Raw genomic sequence first — 20,045 nt, 5'->3', positions numbered from 1 at the left:
TTCTGAGCCATAGAGATTGTGATGGGGAAACCAATCTGTATTGATATCTGATGCGGTCAGAATTATTAGCTCTTGACTGTTCTTTGAATTAAATGATGAATCTATAGCTAACTGCCATCTGCTATATGATTTCTGGAGAGTTGCAACCATGAAGCTTTTGCTTTGGACAGATGCCAAGGCCTTGGAAGGAGTACTGGCTAAAACTGCAGCAACTCCCCAGGAAACCCCACTAGATTCATAGAATCACAGAATAGTAGGGTTGGAAGGGGCCTCCAAGGCCATCGAGTCCAACCCCCTGCTCAAAGCAGGAATCCAAGTCAGAGCATCCCTGGCAGATGGCTGTCCAGCCTCGTCTTGAACGCCTCCAGTGTGGGAGAGCCCACCACCTCCCCAGGGAATGGGTTCCATTGTCCTGTTGCTCTAACAGTCAGGAAGTTTTTCCTGATGCTTAGCTGGAATCTGGCTTCCCGTCACTTGAGCCCATTATTCCTTGTCCTGTACTCTGGGATCAGGGGTGTTGCTAGGTTCTTAAAAGGTCTGGGGCACAGGACCATAACATAAATTTGCATCAATCTATCTATCTATCTATCTATCTATCTATCAATCATCTTTATATCTGAGTCTAACTGCACCTCTAATATGTGTGTGTATAGATTACATGCATATATACATACATAAGAAGTGTGCACTGACCCCCCACCCCACTTCAACTCAGACCCCGATTCAGCGTTTTGGAAAACATCCTGCTTCTGTGCAGGCCATTTTGTAGTCAGATCATTTCAGCTCAGCACCAAACCTGAGTCAAGGTTTGGAAAAATGAGACTTTATGCTTCTGTTGACTACCATTGGAATTTTTTTTTTAAAAAACTGTAACTTTTTTCTCTTGGTCAGAACTGGATGATAATTTCAGGCATACTAGCCCCCTAGAGGGGGATTACACCTGCCCAATGTCAGGAAAAATAGGTGCAGGGTTTATATTTTGATTTTCTTTTAAAGGGAACTGCCAATAATTTTTTTATTACTTGGAAGAATTGGATACACATTTCAGGATGCATTGCCCCATCAGAGGAGATCATATCTCCAAATTTCAGAATGATGGCCCCAAGGGTTTTTGTGCAAGGGTGGCCTTGACATTTTGAGGGCTCCAAAAGAGGACATACTTCTGTCCTTATTTTCCTTGTGGACCATTGTTCTGAAAATTACAGACAGCCTAGAGTTGTCCCTAAGTAAGAAGCCAGCAAAGTTTCAGAAGGATAAGTGCAGCAGTTCATGTGGAAGGGGAGTTCTCCAGTTTGGGGAGGGAGTGATTAGCTTTCCCTTCACCCCTTCCCCAGTAGTTTTTTGGGTAAATTGTATGAAAATGCATAGGCCATTAGAGGTGTCTCCCAGGCAAGAAACCTGCAAAGTTTCTGAAGGATATACATACATGAAAATTTAGAATGACTATAAGTTATTTACATTTCAGCAATGTTAGCAGCAGGAGAACATGGGCAGGAAGGTGCTATTGCACTCATGTCCTGCTTGTCGGTTTCCCATGGGCATCTGATTGGCCACTGTGTGAACAGAATGCTGCACTAGATGGACCTTGGTCTCATGCAGCACGGCTCTTCTTATGTTCTTAAATAGAGAGTACCTCTGAGCATATGCAGAATGCTTTTCTTTCACCACTAAGCACTTGCATTCTCCCCCTGCCAATTCTATTCCTCTCCATGCAACCATCCCTCCGCATCCTACCATCCTCCAGCAACTCTTCATAAAAACAGATGTCTTGTTTTGTGCAACTCCTCTCTGCCTCCTCCTTGTTATGCACAAGCTCTCATTGTATCTTCCTCCCCATGACTTCATTTGTGCCAAGACTTCACCAGGATTCAGCCAATGGGTCTGTTTTCAAAACTAGGGCTAAGTTATGGAGAAACTCTGAGCATGCACTAAGTGCCTTTCCCTCACCACTGAAGCTAGAGTTCATGCAAAATAAAAAAAAACACCACCACCCCAAACCCACAAATGACAAAACATGCATAGGATTGAGCTGAAAGGGTAGTCAATTCATTAGGTGGAATTGGGTAGGCACTGTATTAAGCCTGCAATGCCATGCTCACAACATATAAAACCTGTGAAAATTCAAGGAGAGAATGTATTGGATTGTTTCAGAAGAATGGCAAGCAGTCAGGTGTGAATTTGCTCAGAATCATATGCAGTAATAATGCAGTGATCGATAGAACAAGTACGCTGATTTGCTAGAAAGTTAGCAATTTTCATGATTTTAGAGTTTGTTCTCATAGCAGTATTCACATGGAGTGAAAGCCACGTTTTTTCCTACTCACAGAAGCTAAAATAATGCTCCGTACTTGCTCTTCACACTGTATACCTTCTAACTGATAAGGAATGCTTCTTTCTGTACTGTGAGAAAACTTACTTTGCTGCCAAAAAAATGAGAAAGGCCTTGGTGAAGGGGGGCCAGCAGTGTGTACACTTTCTGCCAGTTTTCTAACTTAGTGAACTTGCTGTATAAAATCCTGAGTGAATTAGCCTGTTATCTGTTCTCGCCTGAGAGAAAGGTGGACCATCTGCTCAGATAACCAGCCCCAGTATATGGCGACCCGTCACTCCCCTGGAAACCAGAGTGATTGAACCGAGAGTTAAGAGATGTGTAAGCTTTCTTTTAACAAATAGATTTCATTCAAATGAAGAAAAGTTCTTTTACATATCTATTCGTAGTTGTGTGTACAAAGCTCTGCAAATTCAACAGCATCTCCAGTGCCCCTACCATCCCCAGCCAGCCAGGCTAGTAGGAAAAGAAGAATGAAGTCTTAAAGGACAAATTAGCCAAAATCTGTGCTAAAACTGGCCTTAAATGGCCAGATGCTCTACTACTACCACCACCACCACCACCACCATTATTAAATATTTATTTATATCCCATCTTTTCCCCAATACTGGGACTCAAGGCGGCTTTACAACATTAAAACTCATACAATTAAAACCTATAAATGGAAATACAAATACAAGTGTACAAAAGTTAAAAATATAATTAAATCCTCAATACCTTTGGCCCTGATAAACATACGTGCCACTTCACACCGACAATCTGTACTCAGTGGCCATGAGATCCTTATAAAGAAGCCCATGAGAATCTTGTCTTCAGCACTTATTAAAGGACATCTTACTAACTTGCACTTAAGGATCTTGGAATTGTTGTACATCACAAGCTGAATATGAGGCAACAATGTGGTGTGGCTGAAAAAAAGGCAAATGCTGTTTTGGGTTGCATTAATAGAAGCATAGCTTCCGAAAGCCGGGAAGTACTAGTTCCCCTCTACTCCGCACTGGTTAGGCCACATCTGGAGTACTGTGTCCAGTTCTGGACGCCAGACTTTAGGAAGGATGCAGACAAACTGGAGAGGGTTCAGAGGAGGGCAACAAAGATGATCAGGGGACTGGAAACAAAGCCATATGAGGAGAGACTGAAAGAATGGCGCATGTTTAGCCTGGAGAAGACTGAGGGGAGATGGGATAGCGCTCTTCAAATACTTGAAAGGTTGTCCCAGAGAGGAAGGCCAGGATCTCTTCTCGATCATCCCAGGGTGCAGGGCATGGAATAATGGGCTCAAGTGACAGGAAGCCAGATTCCAGCTGCACATCAGGAAAAACTTCCTGACTGTTGGAGCAATACGACAATGGGACCCATGACCTCGGGAGGTGGTGCATCCAATGGATTTTGTCAAAGGCCTTTTCTGCATCCATTGAAATTATGGCTGCCTGGTCAGTTCTTTCAGAGTTTAAAGCAACTAGATCAATGACTAAGATTATCAGCCTCCTGTCTATTTTTAATAAATCCCACCTGGTCTGGTCTAACCAATGCAGCCATAACATGTTGTAATCTATCTGCCAAGATTGCTGTTAATATTTTGATGTCTACATTAATTAATGATATAGGTCAATAGTTAGCACAATAGGTATGATCCTTGCGAGGCTTAGGAATCACAGTAATATAAGCGTCATTTAACGATGAAGAAAGGGAGCCCGCCTCAAAGTATGGTTATAGAGGCAGTACAACTTTGGAGCTAAGAACTGGAGAATGTTTTATACCACTCAATGGGGAATCCATCCAGACTAGGTGATTTCCCAGTGTTCATTTTCAAGATTGCATTCATATTTCCTCTAAACGCAGAGGAGCTAAAAGGAGCTGTTGTTGTGAAGAATCTAAACATGGAAGACTGATCTGAGAAAAAAAAGCATCCATATCTTGCTCTGATATCTTGCTACTGGTACTGTAAAGATCAAAATAAAACTCTAAAAACTGAATTTATGTCTATAGGAGTATATACTTTGCCACTCTCATCTTTAATAGCTGAAATGACATTTTGATGTTGATGCTGTTTAAGACGATGTGCAAGGATCTTACTAGGACGTTCACCATTTTCCCAATATTTCTGTCGTAGACAAGTCAGAGCAAATTCCACCTGCTGTGAAAGGATATTATTCAGCTCATGCTTATAAAAGCTTTACTGGCCTCCCACTCAATGGCACGCAAATCTGCCATACTCTCATTAGTATTAAAATATTCTGTTAGTTCAGCTAACATCTGGGTTTTAAACTTCTCATCACTGAGAAGGGAAACATTAAAGCGTAAAAGCCCAGGGGCCGTAGGAGTGTCAGAAAATTGCAGTTCCAAACATACTGGGCCATGATCTGACACTACCAAGGTGTCAATCTTGCAATCTTTAATTTGACATACTAAAGATGTAGGGATCAAAAAATAGGCTAATCTAAGGCAATTATGGTGAACTGGTGAAATAAATCTCTGTCAGCAGGATGTGAAATTCTCCAGGCAGCAATTCAACCATATTCCATCATGTAAGCCTGGAGTGCCAGTCTCACAGCGGACTGGGTCTTAGGAGGAGGTGTACTCCTATCCAGCAAAGGATCTAAGAGCTCGTTAAAGTCCCACCACAAATAATCTTAAATCATAATAATTGTTTAGTAAAATAATCATGAAACATATTCGCAGCCGGCATTGAACGAACAGCACCGGCTGCCCTCTGAGGCCAGAAAATCGACCTCAGAGATGGGGAAAGAGGGGCGTTCTGGTGGGCAGGGAGGGGGGAGACCAGAGAGGCTGCGATACCAGTTATCCTGAGCCTCTTGCAGCCCCCTCCCTGCCCCCTCCCAAGTGCTGTCTGTAGACAACTAAAAAGCCCATCTTGCAAAATATGCCGGGCGGGAGGACGGGGGACAGGGAGATCCCCTCTGCCACTCCTCCTGCCCTGCATTGGATGATCGGAAGCCCCTGGGTTCGGGGGCTTCCGATCGTTGTGGGCACAATCGGAATGATTGCGCCCTTATCCACCTATGTAACCCGAGCCTTACTACCTGAACCCAGGCAGTCTACTGTTCACGCACATCCGGACAAGGGCAAGTCAAATAACAAAGGATTTATTGTTACACATTAAACAAATACGAAATCCCAAGAAAACGTCAAGGCTCACCCCGACCAGTCCTTGGCAAAATAACCACACACAACTGAGAGGCATGTCCCAGTTTCCCGTATCTCCATGGGCAGCTTACTCCCAAACACCACAAACCCCAAGTCTCGTAGCAGCTACAAAAGGGTAGCAAGATACAGCCACCCTCAGCCTGGGCTCAGGAGACCCCCAGCCTCCAGGCCCCAGCTCTGTAGCAGCCAACACATCCCAGGTTGCACGACCGAGCTCTCACACCTTGCAGGAAAACCCTCTCTCTTGGCCGTGTTGCAAAGCAGGTTCTTGCCTGGCCGGATCAGCGCAGCTGTCTCTTCTCCAGGAGGCGACGAAATTTAGTACGACACCCCTAGCTTCCTTCTCGAAGCCCCCAGGCTCTTCTTCTGTCAAACCATCCTTTGGAGAGGTAGCAGCAGCCACAGGAACGCCTTCCTGCCCCCTCTGCCTCAGGGCCGTTGTTTCAACGCACCCATGCTAACTCTTTGCAGGCCATAACAACACATCGTACAAGATTACAAAGCTGTGGGCCCCATCTGTTACATGTAAGGCAACAGCCCTGATTCCCCCATCCCACGGTAATTATACTTTTCTTACAAATCTTTTTATCTGCATGGCCATTAGTGTCTTGTGCCGTGTTGTCAGAAAGGGGAATCAAATTCTCACCGTGCCAAAGTAACTGAAAAAATGACGGGAGTGCACATAGCTACTCGGGCTCAAACAGAGTTACAGACGCGTCAACAGTAATATAGAATAGCTTTTCTTTCTTGTTCTACTCAATAATAGTATTTCAGGGGTTAATCTGGTTTAAATTGGATGTGATATTCATGCTTATCAGATATTATATCTGGATAATCAGAATATCAAGTAGAGGAATGTTGGCAGCTTCAGAGTGTACGTGGCTCATTCAGTCTGGAATGGTTGCATAGCCTTGACTGTGGGCTCTGTGGAGTCCTACAAGAAGCCCCCCTAAAAGACCCAAGACACATCTTTAAGAAGACTGCAGGGGTTATATTCCAACCCCTCATTCACGGACAACTTCACCCTGCCAGAGCAGCACAGCCTGAAGGACGGAGCGCTCTGATGTCGGGCGACATCGAAATTCCAACCCCCTGAGGGCAAGAGCCTGGCAGGTCATGAGACAGGGCAGAGGCTCTCTTAGCCCCTCCATCCTCCCACTTAGCTTTCCTTAGATGGGCCTCTGAGCCTGTCTACCTCACTCACCCTGTGGGGGGCGGGGAAGGTTGCTGAGGGGCATTGGGGTCCAGAGGATCCACACCCTCCCTTCTCCCACCCGCTGGTACACCCCCGGCCCTCCGCCTCCTTTCTCTTCCCGCGGATGGAGCTCAGACCTCCGCAGAGAGAGCCAAGCCGCACGGGGCAGCCGGGAGGGAAGGCCGCAGGTGGGAGGGACACCCCTGCTCAGATTCTCCTCTCCAAGGTTGTAGCTCTGTCCACATCCTCAGGGGGCTGGATTTACCCCATCCCAGCACCTTCTGGCCCCTCAGACACTGTCTAAGGGCATTATGATAGTGCTCTTAAACTCTCACTCACAAAGAAAAAGAGCTCCACCTTTGAGGAAAAGAACGAGATGGCAAATTGCCAGCGCCAAGCTAGAATGTTCAAGCCCCTTTATGATGTATGCTAGATAAAAGCACTCCCCCTACACACCTCCTTACGCCCATCTCATTTGGTCAAGATACACACTGATCTCCCTTGCACTGAGCAGGATCAAGCAGGGAAGCTGAGGACAAGCAGCCATGTCCACCAAGCAGGATCCAAGAAGAACCAGGAGAGAACAAGCAAAAGCAGAGGCAGATCAGCAGGGGGAGCGATCCGTAAGTGGGAACAGCAGACCAGCCTCCCAAGAGCCCCTCCCTCCTTCCTCTTCGATGGGCTGCTGGAAGGTGGGAGCGAAACAGCGCAGCTGCCTGGAGCTCAGGTGATTCTGCCAACCCTGCACACCAAGGCCAGGCAAGGATGCGGAGCAAACCCTGACCCTGTCCGCATCTAAGCGCAGGAGGGGCTTCTCCCCTGTGTGAATTCTTTGATGACATTTAAAGCTTCGGCCATGACTGAAGCTCTTTCTACAGTCTAAGCATTTGAAGGGCTTCTCCCCCTGTGAATGGTGTGATTTAAAGTTGGAACTCCGACTGAAGCTATTTCCACAGTCTGAGCATTTAAAGGGCTTCTCCCCTGTGTGAATTCTTTGATGAAGCTTAAGGCTGGAATTCTGATTGAAGCTCTTTCCGCAGTCTGAGCATTTATAGGGCTTCTCCCCTGTGTGAATTCTTCGATGAAGCTTAAGGCTGGAATTCTGATTGAAGCTCTTTCCGCAGTCTGAGCATTTAAAGGGCTTCTCCCCTGTGTGAATTCTTTGATGTGATTTAAAGTTGGAACTCCAACCGAAGCTCTTTCCGCAGTCTGAGCATTTATAGGGCTTCTCCCCTGTGTGAGTTTTTTTATGTGAGTTATGGTGAGAACTCCAGCCGAAGCTCTTTCCGCAGTCTGGGCATTTATAAGGCTTCTCCCGTGTGTGAATTCTTTGATGACACTTAAGGCTGGAACTCTGATGGAAGCTCTTTCCGCAGTCTGAGCATTTAAAGGGCTTCTCCCCTGTGTGAATGCTCTGATGAAGCTTAAGGCTGGAACCCTGATGGAAGCCCTTTCCGCAGTCTGAGCATTTATAGGGCTTCTCCCCTGTGTGATTTCTTTGATGAAGCTTAAGGCTGGAATTCTGATTGAAGCTCTTTCCGCAGTCTGAGCATTTAAAGGGCTTCTCCCCTGTGTGAATTCTTTGATGAAGTTTAAGGCTGGAATTGTGATTGAAGCCCTTTCCGCAGTCTGAGCATTTATAGGGCTTCTCCCCTGTGTGACTTCTTTGATGTGAGTGAAGGTGAGAAATCGAACCAAAGCTCTTTCCACAGTCTGAGCATTTATAGGGCTTCTCCCCTGTGTGACTTCTTTGATGTTTGTAAAGGTGAGAAATCGAACCAAAGCCCTTTCCACACTCTGAGCATTTAAAGGGCTTCTCCCCTGTGTGAATTCGTTCATGGGAATTAAGATCGGAGCTCTGTCTGAAGCTCCTTCCACACACTGAACACTGATGGGGCTTCAACCCTGAGTGAATTATTTGATGTCGTTTAAGGTCGGAGCTCCATCCGAAGCTCTTCCCACACTCAGAGCATTTAAAGGGCTTCTCCCCTGTGTGAATTCTTTGATGAAGCTTAAGGCTGGAATTCTGACTAAAGCTCTTTCCGCAGACTGAGCATTTAAAGGGCTTCTCCCCTGTGTGAATTCTTTGATGAAGCTTAAGCCTAGAATTCTGATTGAAGCTCTTCCCGCAGTCTGAGCATTTAAACGGCTTCACCCCTGTGTGAATGCTTTGATGAAGCTTAAGGTTGGAATTCTGATTGAATCTCTTTCCACAGTCTGAGCATTTATAGGGCTTCTCCCCTGTGTGAATTCTTTGATGAAGCTTAAGGCTGGAATTCTGATTGAAGCTCTTTCCGCAGTCTAAGCATTTGTAGGGCTTCTCCCCTGTGTGATTTCTTTGATGAAGCTTAAGGCTGGAATTCTGATTGAAGTTCTTTCCACAGTCTGAGCATTTATAGGGCTTCTCTCCTGTGTGATTTCTTTGATGAAGTTTAAGGCTGGAATTCTGATTAAAGCTCTTTCCACAGTCTGAGCATTTATAGGGCTTCTCCCCTGTGTGACTTCTTTGATGTGAGTTAAGGTGAGAACTCGAACCGAAGCTCTTTCCACAGTCTGAGCATTTAAAGGGCTTTTCCCCTGTGTGACTTCTTTGATGCTTGTAAAGGTGAGAAATCGAACCAAAGCCCTTTCCACACTCTGAGCATTTAAAGGGCTTCTCCCCTGTGTGAATTCTTTCATGCGAGTTAAGATCGGAGCTCTGTCTGAAGCCCTTTCCACACACTGAACATTGATGGGGCTTCAACCCTGAGTGAATTATTTGATGCCGTTTAAGGTCGGAGCTCCATCCGAAGCTCTTTCCACACTCAGAGCATTTAAAGGGCTTCTCCCCTGTGTGAATTCTTTGATGAAGCTTAAGGCTGGAATTCTGACTGAAGCTCTTTCCGCAGTCTGAGCACTGAAAGGGCTTCTCCCCTGTGTGATTTCTTTGATGTCGTTTAAGGCCAGAGCTCTGACTGAAGCTTTTCCCACACTCTAAGCATTGAAAGGGCTTCTCCCCTGTGTGAATTCTTTGATGTGAGTTAAGGTCAGAGCTCTGCCTGAAGCTCTTTCCACACTCTGAGCATGTATATGGCTTGTCCCCCGAGTGCAGTCTTGGATGTTGTTTAAGGTGTGAGCTTTGAGTTAATCTTTTTCTACATTCTGCTGAAAAAATGAAAAGAGAATTTTTCCTCAATTCAGGGTACAAAGACTGTGGTTTGCTGTTTTGATTAACAGGGAGGAAAAAACTTAGTGGAGTGTCAGATTCTTCTAAACATCGTCAATTGCCTCTAATGATGAATAGAGCTGGTAACTAGAGTGGTGTAGAAAGATTTTCTCTTATTTATACCAATATTGGTGGACTGCCTGTGAGGACATAATCTATTCTAGGTAGCTCAGACGAATAGGTAAACACAAACTACAATAGAATAAAATTTCCTAATTAACCCAGGAAGTGGTACAAGATGCATTTGAAAACACAGGTCCACTGAAAAATAACAATAGCCCAGTCCACCAAAAGATACCATCAGGCCGGAATCCCATTATGTGGTCTCATGCGGCCACCAGGTGCTGGAGTCAGAGAAGCAGTGTGTCGTGCTGCTGCCACCTGCCCCCACCAGGAAGGCCGGCCTCCTCCTCCAGAGGGTGCGCTTGAGAGCCCTGCCAGGCGCTCTCCCGCTTGGGCAGTTGCAGCAGTGACAGAGCGGCTGGTGAGGCTCTCTGGAGCAGGTGCCCATTCTCCCAGTGTGGGGCCCTGCTTGCCCAAATTCCCATGAGAGTTTGGGTGAGGTTCCCACAACTGGGAAGGAAGGTGGCGGCAGCAGGCTGGTGGTGGGGACAGCTTCTTGCTTCAGGAGGCAAGATCGGTTGGGCTGAACTTGGATATCTTGGTCAAAGGTACTGAAAACCACTGAAAGATCCCGAAGAAACTATATGGTGAAACTGAAGTTCCCAGTGTAAGTCCTCCACCAGGGTGCAAATCTGGGATCCAAATACTCAGTGTCCTCCAAGACCACCGGGAGTTGAGAGGCCACCACCCTCTCCCATACTTTGCCCCCCAAAAGAAGTTTATAAATCAGGAGATATGTATGACTCTCATGAATGGAATACAGCAATTGAAAGATATAACTTGTTCAAAAAGAACAGGAGGAACAGAAAGGGAGGTGGGGTTGCACTATATGTTAAAAGTACATTTCTCTGCACAGAAATACAGGAGGATGAGCTTGGTAGCCCCATCGAGAGCATCTGGATCAAAATAAATGGAGCAAAGAATACAAGCAACCTGGTGGTCGGAGTCTACTACCGGCCACCCAATGAAGGAGAAGACGAGGATGAAACTTTTGAAAAGCAAATAGCCAATGTTTTAAGGAAGCATGATGTAGTAGTAATGGGGGACTTCAATTTCCCCGACATTTGTTGGGAGACAAATTCTGGAATACATGGCCCCACCAGGAATTCATAGAATAGTAGGGTTGGAAGGGGCCTACAAGGCCATCGAGTCCAACCCCCTGCTCAATGCAAGAATCCAAGTCAGAGCATCCCTGACAAATGGCTGTCCAGCCTCGTCTTGAAGGCCTCCAGTGTGGATTAGGAGCAGGCAGCCCAAAAGGCCAATGCTCTTTTGGGCTGCATGAACAGAAGCATAGCTTCCAAATCCCGGGAAGTGCTAGTTCCCCTCTACTCAGCACTGGTTAGGCCTCATCTGGAGTACTGTGTCCAGTTCTGGCCACCACACTTTAAGAAGGATGCAGACAAACTGGAGAGGGTTCAGAGGAGGGCAACAAAGATGATCAGGGGACTGGAAACAAAGCCCTATGAAGGGAGACTGAAAGAACTGGGCATGTTTAGCCTTGAGAAGAGGCGACTGAGGGGAGATAGGATAGCACTCTTCAAGTACTTGAAAGGGTGTCACAGAGAAGAAGGCCAGGATCTCTTCTTGATCATCCCAGAGTGCAGGACACGGAATAATGGGCTCAAGTGACAGGAAGCCAGATTCCAGCTGAACATCAGGAAAAACTTCCTGACTGTCAGAGCAATATGACAATGGAACCCATTCCCTAGGGAGGTGGTGGGCTCTCCCACACTGGAGGCCTTCAAGACGAGGCTGGACAGCCATCTGTCAGGGATGCTCTGACTTGGATTCCTGCATTGAGCAGGGGGTTGGACTCGATGGCCTTGTAGGCCCCTTCCAACCCTGCTATTCTATGATTCTAGGATTCTAGGATTCAACCAGAGCCAAGCACCCACCTGCTGATCTCTCCCCTCCCTCAGAGCTCTGGACAAACGGATAATCTGCTTCTTCCTGCCAGAAGAGGAGTTCGGATCTGGGAATATTAAGCCCTTTTGCAGAGGAGAGAAAGAGAGAAATTACTTCTGGCACTTCTGTCTATAATATTTGCTTAGGGATTTCAAAGCCCCCAGTCTGAAGCCTCCCCCTCCTCCCCAGCCCCATCGAGGTCAAAGGGAGGATGGGCAGATCCTGTAGCTCCTTCACACAGGGAGGCCAGAGGGGTCTGCAGTCAGATGCAGCCATGGAGAAGGGTCCAGTGGCCACATCAGAGGGGAGGGAAGTCCTGGACACTTGGAGACGCGAGACCGCCCTGAGCGCCACAGAAGACTGAGGGCGGCACCCAGACCACACGGAGGGGGGAGGGGCAGGCAGGCATGTGACAGTGGTGGGAGACCCCCTCCGGAGGGGGCAGAAACAGCCGAGTGCCTGCCGGACATCTCATCTGGGGAGGCGTGCTGCCTTCCCGGAGCATGGAAGGAATGCTGATTGGGATCCAGAGACTGCAAGCCTGGGGGTAGGACAGGGAAGGACTGGGGGCACAAGTGGAGTTTTCGGCAGCTCTTCCTGTCAAAGGCCAGGGCATTAGTGCGGAGAGAAGGATACTGAAAGCGAACAGCTGGCAACACAGATGGTGTCCTTGGGAAAGGGCTGGTCTGACGGACTGTGGCCTCCAATACCAGTACGAAGGAGCCCTTGCGCACGGTCGGCTGCACCGCGCGGGGACTGGGGAGAACGGTCTTGGCAGGAGCCTCACAAACCTGATCGAGGGGCCTTTAAACTAACTCACAAGTGGGGTGGAAAAGCCCAGAGCCCAGGAATACTAGGCCATGTTCCATGGAGAAGAACATGCAGGACTGCGAGGAGACAAGGCACGGGAGGTGGATCCCTCTAAGGCCTATGCACAAAAGCAGGGAGGATGGGAAGCAACCAGGATGAACGTAATATCCTAATGCAAGACGGTGTGATCTGAGAGGCATCACTGAGACTCGGTCAGATGAGACTCGTGGTTGGAATGCAGCCATTGAAGGGAAGACCTTGTTCAAACGGAACAGACCCAGCAGGAAGGGCGGGGGGGAGAAGCATTATATGCCAGGAATATATCCACCTGGGAGGAAACCCATGATGCTGAGCATGGAAGCCCGGCTGGAAGCCTTCGGGTCAAGAGGGGAGGGAGGAAGAAGAGGGATCTTGGTGTGGGAGTTTGCCAGGCAGCCAGCCAGCCAGAAGACACGGACGGTGCTTTCCTGGCACAGGGGACGACACTTTCACAGAGGCAAGCAGGCGCAGCCATGGGGGAATTCAGCTGCTCTGACATCTGCTGGGAGTCTCACCCTGCAAAGAATGGAACATCCCACACGCTTCTGACAGGGAAGGAATGGTAGATGAAGCGGGAGTGGCAGGAACCTGCCAGGAAAGTGTCATCTTGTGAACTGTGGCAGAGAGGGCAGTGAAAACTGAGCTTAGCTGGACATGCTCCTTGGACGTCCGGAAAGCCAAATTCAAGAAGCTCAGGGAAAATGTGGGAGGGATCCCATGCCTAGAGGTCCTGAAGGAAAAAAAGAGCTCAAGAGGGAAGGGAGAGCCCGAGAACTGAAATATTGAAGGGATAATCACAAACTATTCCCTGAGAGGGACATTTGAAGAAGCCTGACTGGCTGCACAAGGAGCTGCACCCTGCAGACCAGGGGGTACACCGAGCAGGGGGTTGGTCTGGATGGCCTCTGGGGTCCCTTTCAACTCCACAATTCCAGGATGTGTCAGTCACGAGAAAGAGGGAGCCTTACCCAGGAAGGCCAGAGTCCTGTAGTTCTCCGCCATGACTTCCCTGTGCAGAGCCCTCTGGCCTGGGTCCAGCAGAGCCCCCTCCTCCGCCGAGAAGCGCACGGCCACATCCTCAAAGGTCACTGGAGCCTGGAAGAGGAAGGGTTTCCCTGGGCAGATGATGCAGGAGAGGCTGGAAGGGGGGGGGGGCGGTTGGAGCTTCTCCTGTGGGATCCAGGGCCCCATGGGGGACATTCAAGGCCTTCTTGGCAGCCACCTGGATGGACGACCCTTTCTGGCCCAGGGAGATGTGCAGAGGGCTGAGGCCCCCTGGCCCCCCGTACCTGTTCCAGTGGCCTGGAAGCTCTTTCCATTCCAACACGAAGAGGAGATGGCTGAGAAGGAGCCCCCAGTGTCCTCTCGCCATCTCTGAGCGTCGTCCCATTTCCTAATAGGAAGACAAAGAAAGATGGTGGGAAGATACTTTAGAGCTCATAATCATTTCTTTTTTAGTTCCCTCAGTGTAATTAGTATTTCTCCACTTTGTTTTTGACCATAATTCATTCCATGTAAACTCATAATCTAATGAAGCAAATCACTCTTTTTTTTTCAATTTACAAAGATACGTTGCATTTTAGTTCTTTCTGTGAAATCAGTCTGTCTCCACATGGCTTTTGTTCATAATTCAATGTACATAAAGTCTTAATCTATTGCAACAGAACTCGATTTTTTGTATGTTAGAGAGGCTTTCTTGTCCCCACAAGGGCTCAAGGGAAATTTAAGAACATAAGAGCCATGCTGGATAAGACCAAGGGTCCATCTCGTCCAGCTGTCTGTTCCCACGGTGGCCAACCAGGAACCAACAAGCAGGACATGAGCACAACAGCACCCTCCCGCCCATGTTCCCCAGCAACTGCTGTATCCAGCCTCACTGCCTCTGGTTCTGAAGGGAGCACATAGCCATCTGGACTAGTAGCCATCGATACCCTTCTGCTCCAGGAATATGTTGAACCCCCTTTTAAAGCTGTCCAAAGGGGTGGCCATCACCACATCCTGTGTAGCAAATTCCACAGTTTGACTGTACGCTGTGTGAAGAAGTCCGTCCTTTTATCTCTCTCATATCTCCCAACAATCAGCTTCATGGGGTGACCCTGGGTTCCAGTATTTTGAGAGAGGGAGAAAATGTGTCTCCCTACCCACATTCTCCACACCTTGCATAATGTTGCACACCACTGTCATGCCTCCCCTCACCCTCCTTTTTTCCAGGCTAACAATCCCAGCTGTTGTAACCTTCCCTCATAGGGGAGAGGCTCCAGCCCCTTCATCATTTTAGTGGCCCTTCTCTGCACTTTTTCCAGCTCTACGATATCTTTTTTAGGCGTGGTGACCAGAACTGGACACAGTATTCCAAGATTTGTACAGGGGCAGTATGATATTGGCCATCTTATTCTCAATTCCTTTTCTAATTATGCCTGCATGGAGTTTGCCTTTTTTACAGCAACCACGCTGGGCTGACATCTTCACTGCACTGTCCACCACAGCCCCAAGATCTCCTTCCTGGCCGGTCACTGCTAGCTTATACTTGAAGTTGGGACTGTTTGCCCCAGCGTGCATCGCTTTACACTTTTTTACACTGAACCACATTTGCCCTGTGGATGCGCATTCTCCCAGTTTGGAGAGATCCTTTTGGAGTTCCTTGCAATCCTGTTTTGTTTTCACCACCCTAAATAATTTGGTATCATCGGCAAACTTGACCACTTCACTGCTCGCTCCTAATTTCAGACCATTAGTGAACAAACTGAAAAGCACTGGTCCCAATACAGATCCTTGTGGGACCCCACGATTGACTTCCCTCCACAGGGAGAATTTACCATTTATTCCCGCTCTCCTCTTTCTGTTCTTCAACCAGTGACTGATCCATAAGAGGGCCTCTCCTCTTATTCCACGACTGCCAAGTTTGCTCAGGAGTCTTTGGTGAGGGGCTTTGTCAAAAGTCTTTTGGGAGTCCAAGTAAACAATGTCTACCGAATCACCCCTGTCTACATGTGTATTGACATTCTCAGAGAACTCTAACAGGTTAGTGAGAAAGGACTCACCTATGCAGAAGCCGTGCTGATTCTTTTTCAGCAGGGCTTGTCCTTCTATATGCCTACTAATGTTATCTTTAGTCATGCTTTCAACCAATTTACCTGGAACAGATCTTAAGCTAACGGGCCTGTAATTGCCCGAATACATTTAAAAGCAGCCCATGAATGCCAGGCGCAGGTGACAGAGGGAGACGATGTTGAAATATGTCCCATTGCTCCTTACCGAGAAAGGCGACAGCTCCATCCCCCTCCTGCAGGATCTCCCCAAACAGTGGCCTCTGTCTGGAGCCTGACAGAGTCTTCGCTGCTTCAGCAACATCCGTGGCCACTTGGTAAAACATCCCCTGCAGCTGGAAGAGGAGAAAGGAGCCCAGGCAAGGAATTCTTATTTCGTTATTATGTGTTCAGTTGGGCAGGGAGAGGCCGGGGGCGTTTCCCTGTCTCTTTGCATTCAGGCCTCCTGCTGCGCTCATTCTGCCTCCCAAGAGCTGCAACTCAGTCACAGCTGGGTCCTCGGCAGGTGGGCACACAGGGCTGTCTGGACTGGGGCTAGTAAATCAGCCCTGGCATTCGGAGAGGGCCAGAACGGGGAGTCCCAAACCCCCTCCCAACACCAACCGGGAGGAGAGGGAGAAGCCCCCGCATGTTCCTGTTCTGCTGGCTGGAGAAGGATCCCCGGCCCCCTTCCCTGGAACCTCTGAGCCCCCTTCCACTGCCTTGTGCTCTGCCCTCAAGAGGGGCCGGATCCCAGCATTCAGAACCACTGCCCTGTGGGGCGTTCAGTGGTGGGGGTGGGACCCCCTTCCTCGGAGGCCCTGGGGGGGATTCTGGCGGCCCCTGCCCCGGGGGCTCCCAGAGCGAGGGTCCCCCCACCTGCCGCCGCCGCTCCTCGGCCCGGCCCAGCAGGAAGCCCTCGGCCAGGGCCACCGCCTGGCAGCTGCTCTCCGGCCGGCACTCGCGCGCCCAGCGCGCCGCCTCCGCGGGCAGGACGGCCAGCAGCTGCTCCAGCACCAGCAGGTCCACGATCTGCCGCTTGGGCCGCCGCCCCGGCTCCAGCCAGCGGCGGCACAGGCGGTGGAGGCGGCCGCAGGCCTCCCGCGGCCGCCCGGTAGCCGCAGCCCCGCCCGCTTCCTCCCCGGCGCGCCCCGCGGCCCCCTCCCGGCCGGCGGAGCCCGGCTCCTCCTCCTCCGCCGCCTCGCAGCCCCCTGCCGCGGAGGGCCCGAGTCCGCCCCCGCAGCGGCGACTGCGGGCGGGGCCGGGCTCCCTCGCGGTCGGCGGGCCGCGCGCGCCCTCCCCGGCCTCGGGGCGGGCGGCGGGGGCGGCTCTCTCGCCCGCCTCTCCCGGACGCGGGGCCCGGCGCCTCGCCTCGCCTCGCCTCGCCTCGCCTGCTGCCCGGGCGGCGCCCGCCCGGCCCGCGGACGGGGCGCTTCCCGCGGAGGGCGCATCTCGGCCCCGAACGATTCGTGGTCGTCGGCTTGCTTTATTTAGTCACGTCATTTCTGTAGCGCCCAATAGCCGAAGCTCTCGGGGCTGTTCACAGGAATGAAGACCGGGAAGCGCGCAGTAGCGCGATACACAACATACACAACATTGAAACCACGGCGGAGCAGCACAGCCAGAACGACGCCTCGCAGGGGCGCCGCCATTTACAATAGAGGTTTAAAGCAGCAACGCTCAGGCTCTGCGCGCCGAGCAGCGCCTCGCGCGCTCTCCGCGCGGCCCTCCTCGCTCCGCCACGCAACAGCTCTGCCGCACGCGCGTCTCGAGAGAGACCTTTGTTCCCGCTCCCCGTCTCTACACTTTCCGGTACTTCTCCACAGGGCTCTGCTCCAGCTTCCCCCAACCCGGCGCCCTCCAAACTGAAACCAGCCGTTCATCATCCCTCTCGTCTTTGGTTCTCTCACAGCGTCTCTGCACCAGCCCCAAGTCCCGCAACTAAAACAGGTTTTTCTGCTTCCATTTTAAGTGCAGGATCACGAGCGACTCCCTTTACACGCGCTTCCTCCCCACCTTCCCCCATCATCCAAGTCTTCCACACGTTTCATTATACTGCCACTAGATGGCGCTGTGGTCGAGCGCCTCTTATTGTCAGTTTTCCTCTTAGCAGGAGGGAACCGAAGTGGAACTCAAGCGCTGCAATTTGAAAGCTCGTTGTTGTTCAGCCGTTCAGTCGTGTCCAGCTCTTCGTGACCCCATGGACCACAGCACGCCAGGCCTTCCTGTCCTGCGCTCTCTCCCGGAGCGTGCTCAAGTTCATCTTCATTGCATCAGTGATGCTAGCCATCTAGCCGTCTCATCCTCTGCCGTCCCCTTCTCCTTTTGCCTTTGATCTTTCCCAGCATCAGGGTCTTTTCCAGGGAGTTTTCTCTTCACACTAGGTGACCAAAATATTTGAGCTTCAGCTTCAGTATCTGTCCTTCCAATGAGCACTCAGGGTTGATTTCCTGATAGCTCATTATCTCCCATCTTTTCAACAGTGGAATAAAGGTCATGTAGTGCAGGAGACAGCCTGGAGGTCAGTGACGTCACGTAAAGGACTGCAAACCTCCATGAGTAACCAATCTCAACAGCAGGATAAAAGCTCTGTGTGAAGAAGCCCTTAGGTATCCCATCCAATTTTATTGATTGATTGATTGATTGCATTTATACCCCACCTTTTTTCCTCTTGCAAGGAACCCAAGGCGGCTTACATTATCCTCCTCTCCATTTTATCCTCACAACAACAACCCTGTGGGGTGGGGTGGGCTGAGAGTCTGTGACTGGCCCAAAGTCACCCAGTGAGCTTCCATGGCCGAGAGGGGACTAGAACCCGGATCTCCCAGCTCCTAGTCCAACACTCTTGCCACTACACCACGCTGTTTATGCCATCTGTGCTGCTCTTCTGAATAAGCAAAAACCTTGTGGCAGGTTCATCCAGCGCTCTGCCTGAAATCACCCCCCTTACAATGCCTTATGAGCTCCTGACAAAACCACGAGGCTCTGAAGCCGTCTCTGAGAAGACTTTTTGCACGGACCCCGGCGCAGCGAGCACAAAAAGAGACCTCCCCAGTCAGGAAAACGCCAGCATCCGACAACGGCCCGCTTGTCTTTGCTGCAGTCGTTTTTGGAACGTCGTCCCAATATCCCATATCTCAGACCCAGGCTCTGCTAGCCGAGGGCGCTTCGCTGAGGGTGCTGCCTCCACTCCCGCACAGCTTCCCGGACCTCCTCGCTGACCCTGCGCAAGGCCCCAGGCTGGCCCTGCTGCGTCCCCTCCAGCTACAAGGACCTCAGCTGCAAAGACCCTCCTGTGTCTGAGGGACAGAGAGCCCTGCGGCCCCTTAAAGATGATCCCATTAATTCCGGCCTGTGTGCCCAAACCATGGCGCTTCCAGGGCACAATCCGAGGGCAGACGGCGCTTCCGGGAGGAGGCAAGAGAGGAGGGGAGGACCCAGGCAGCGCAGCATCGCCATGCGGCTGAATGGCAGGAGGTGCGGAAGAACAGACCAAGGGGAGCTGGGTGGACTGTACGGATGGGTGCGGCCAGAACCCTGCCCCTACCTTCACCAGGCTGACAAGACTGCGAGGGGGTGCAGGACTCATGCCCCCTCTCCCTGCCCCCCTTCCCTCAGGAGAAAGACCCCTGGCCCCTCAGCCTGATCTCCGCTTTAGGACTAACATTACCTGCAGCAGACGCTAAGGAGACTCCCACTTAATCCTGGAAAGAGCCTCAAGTTCTGGGTTCAAATCCTGGTGGAAAGCTTCACAACTTCGAAACTTCAAAGATCATGCCTGAATTAGGAAAAAAAATCGCAGAGAAGCCCCAATTCTGCAAGGATAACGCCTTAATTAAAAAAAGAAAATCCGGCATGGGGGATAGGCGGGGATAAAACTTAATCTCATTTGAAGGGATAGAATAACCTCCTGCTTAGTGCAGGAAGCCTGATTCCCAGGCGGTCGCCCATCCAACTACTGACTGGGGCCGACCCCACTTAGCTTCCGAGATCAGACAAGCGCGCGCACATCCAGCCCTTTGCTTGTCGCTGAGGAAACGGGCTGCTGAGGAAGCTATGCGATCAGTAGCCGGAAGAAGACATGGGGCCGTCGGGAGCTGTGATTGGACAGGAGGGAAATGCAAACACCGCCGTATATGGACAGGCCGGGGAGGGGACTGCGACCGGATACGGTAGCGAAGGCGGAACATCAGAGCACATTAAGGGGAAATACCGGGACGTTAGGGTATTGAAAGCGGGAGC

The 20,045-nt window shown here is 50.3% G+C and overlaps 2 protein-coding genes across 6 annotated transcripts; both read right to left on the bottom strand.

The window, feature by feature from the left end:
- Positions 1-997: 997 nt before the first annotated feature.
- On the bottom strand, positions 998-19,855 carry LOC146356766 (uncharacterized). Of its 5 annotated transcripts, none has more exons than XM_084831961.1 (6): positions 19,474-19,855; positions 16,033-16,159; positions 14,067-14,170; positions 13,746-13,872; positions 11,919-12,011; positions 998-9,833 (listed from the first exon to the last, which is right to left on the bottom strand). In XM_084831961.1, exons 2-6 carry the CDS (start codon positions 16,148-16,150, stop codon positions 7,297-7,299), a joined length of 2,979 nt encoding a protein of 992 aa, XP_084688087.1. In that variant the 5' UTR covers positions 16,151-16,159; positions 19,474-19,855; the 3' UTR covers positions 998-7,296. The 5 variants fall into 5 exon arrangements, with proteins under 5 accessions (XP_084688087.1, XP_084688086.1, XP_084688084.1 ...); XM_084831960.1 differs by having other exon boundaries at positions 998-9,836; positions 19,474-19,842; XM_084831958.1 differs by lacking the exon at positions 19,474-19,855 and adding an exon at positions 17,583-19,396 and having other exon boundaries at positions 998-9,836.
- On the bottom strand, positions 16,171-17,288 carry LOC146356767 (uncharacterized; the record flags this gene model as incomplete). The annotated part of the gene is made up of 1 exon (XM_084831989.1): positions 16,171-17,288. A coding segment is annotated over one exon (930 nt), but the record flags the coding sequence as incomplete, so codon positions are not given.
- Positions 19,856-20,045: the final 190 nt, after the last annotated feature.

The sequence above is a fragment of the Heloderma suspectum genome, chromosome 2, assembly GCF_057233095.1.
Source record: "Heloderma suspectum isolate Gila_16-S chromosome 2, 16-S_ref, whole genome shotgun sequence".
NCBI classification, from domain to species: domain Eukaryota; kingdom Metazoa; phylum Chordata; class Lepidosauria; order Squamata; family Helodermatidae; genus Heloderma; species Heloderma suspectum.
The sequence above is the reverse complement of the archived record's forward strand: the minus strand, read 5'-3'. Positions and strand labels throughout refer to the sequence as shown.

Excerpts from the sequence above, each read along its gene's own strand:
- LOC146356766 (XM_084831960.1), bottom strand. The coding sequence starts at position 16,150 with ATGTTTTACCAAGTGGCCACGGATGTTGCTGAAGCAGCGAAGACTCTG. Across the intron at positions 14,171-16,032 it reads TGGAGCTGTCGCCTTTCTCG|GAAATGGGACGACGCTCAGA; the intron begins GTAAGGAGCAAT and ends TCTTCCTATTAG. Across the intron at positions 9,837-11,918 it reads GGGAGGGGAGAGATCAGCAG|CAGAATGTAGAAAAAGATTA; the intron begins GTGGGTGCTTGG and ends TCATTTTTTCAG.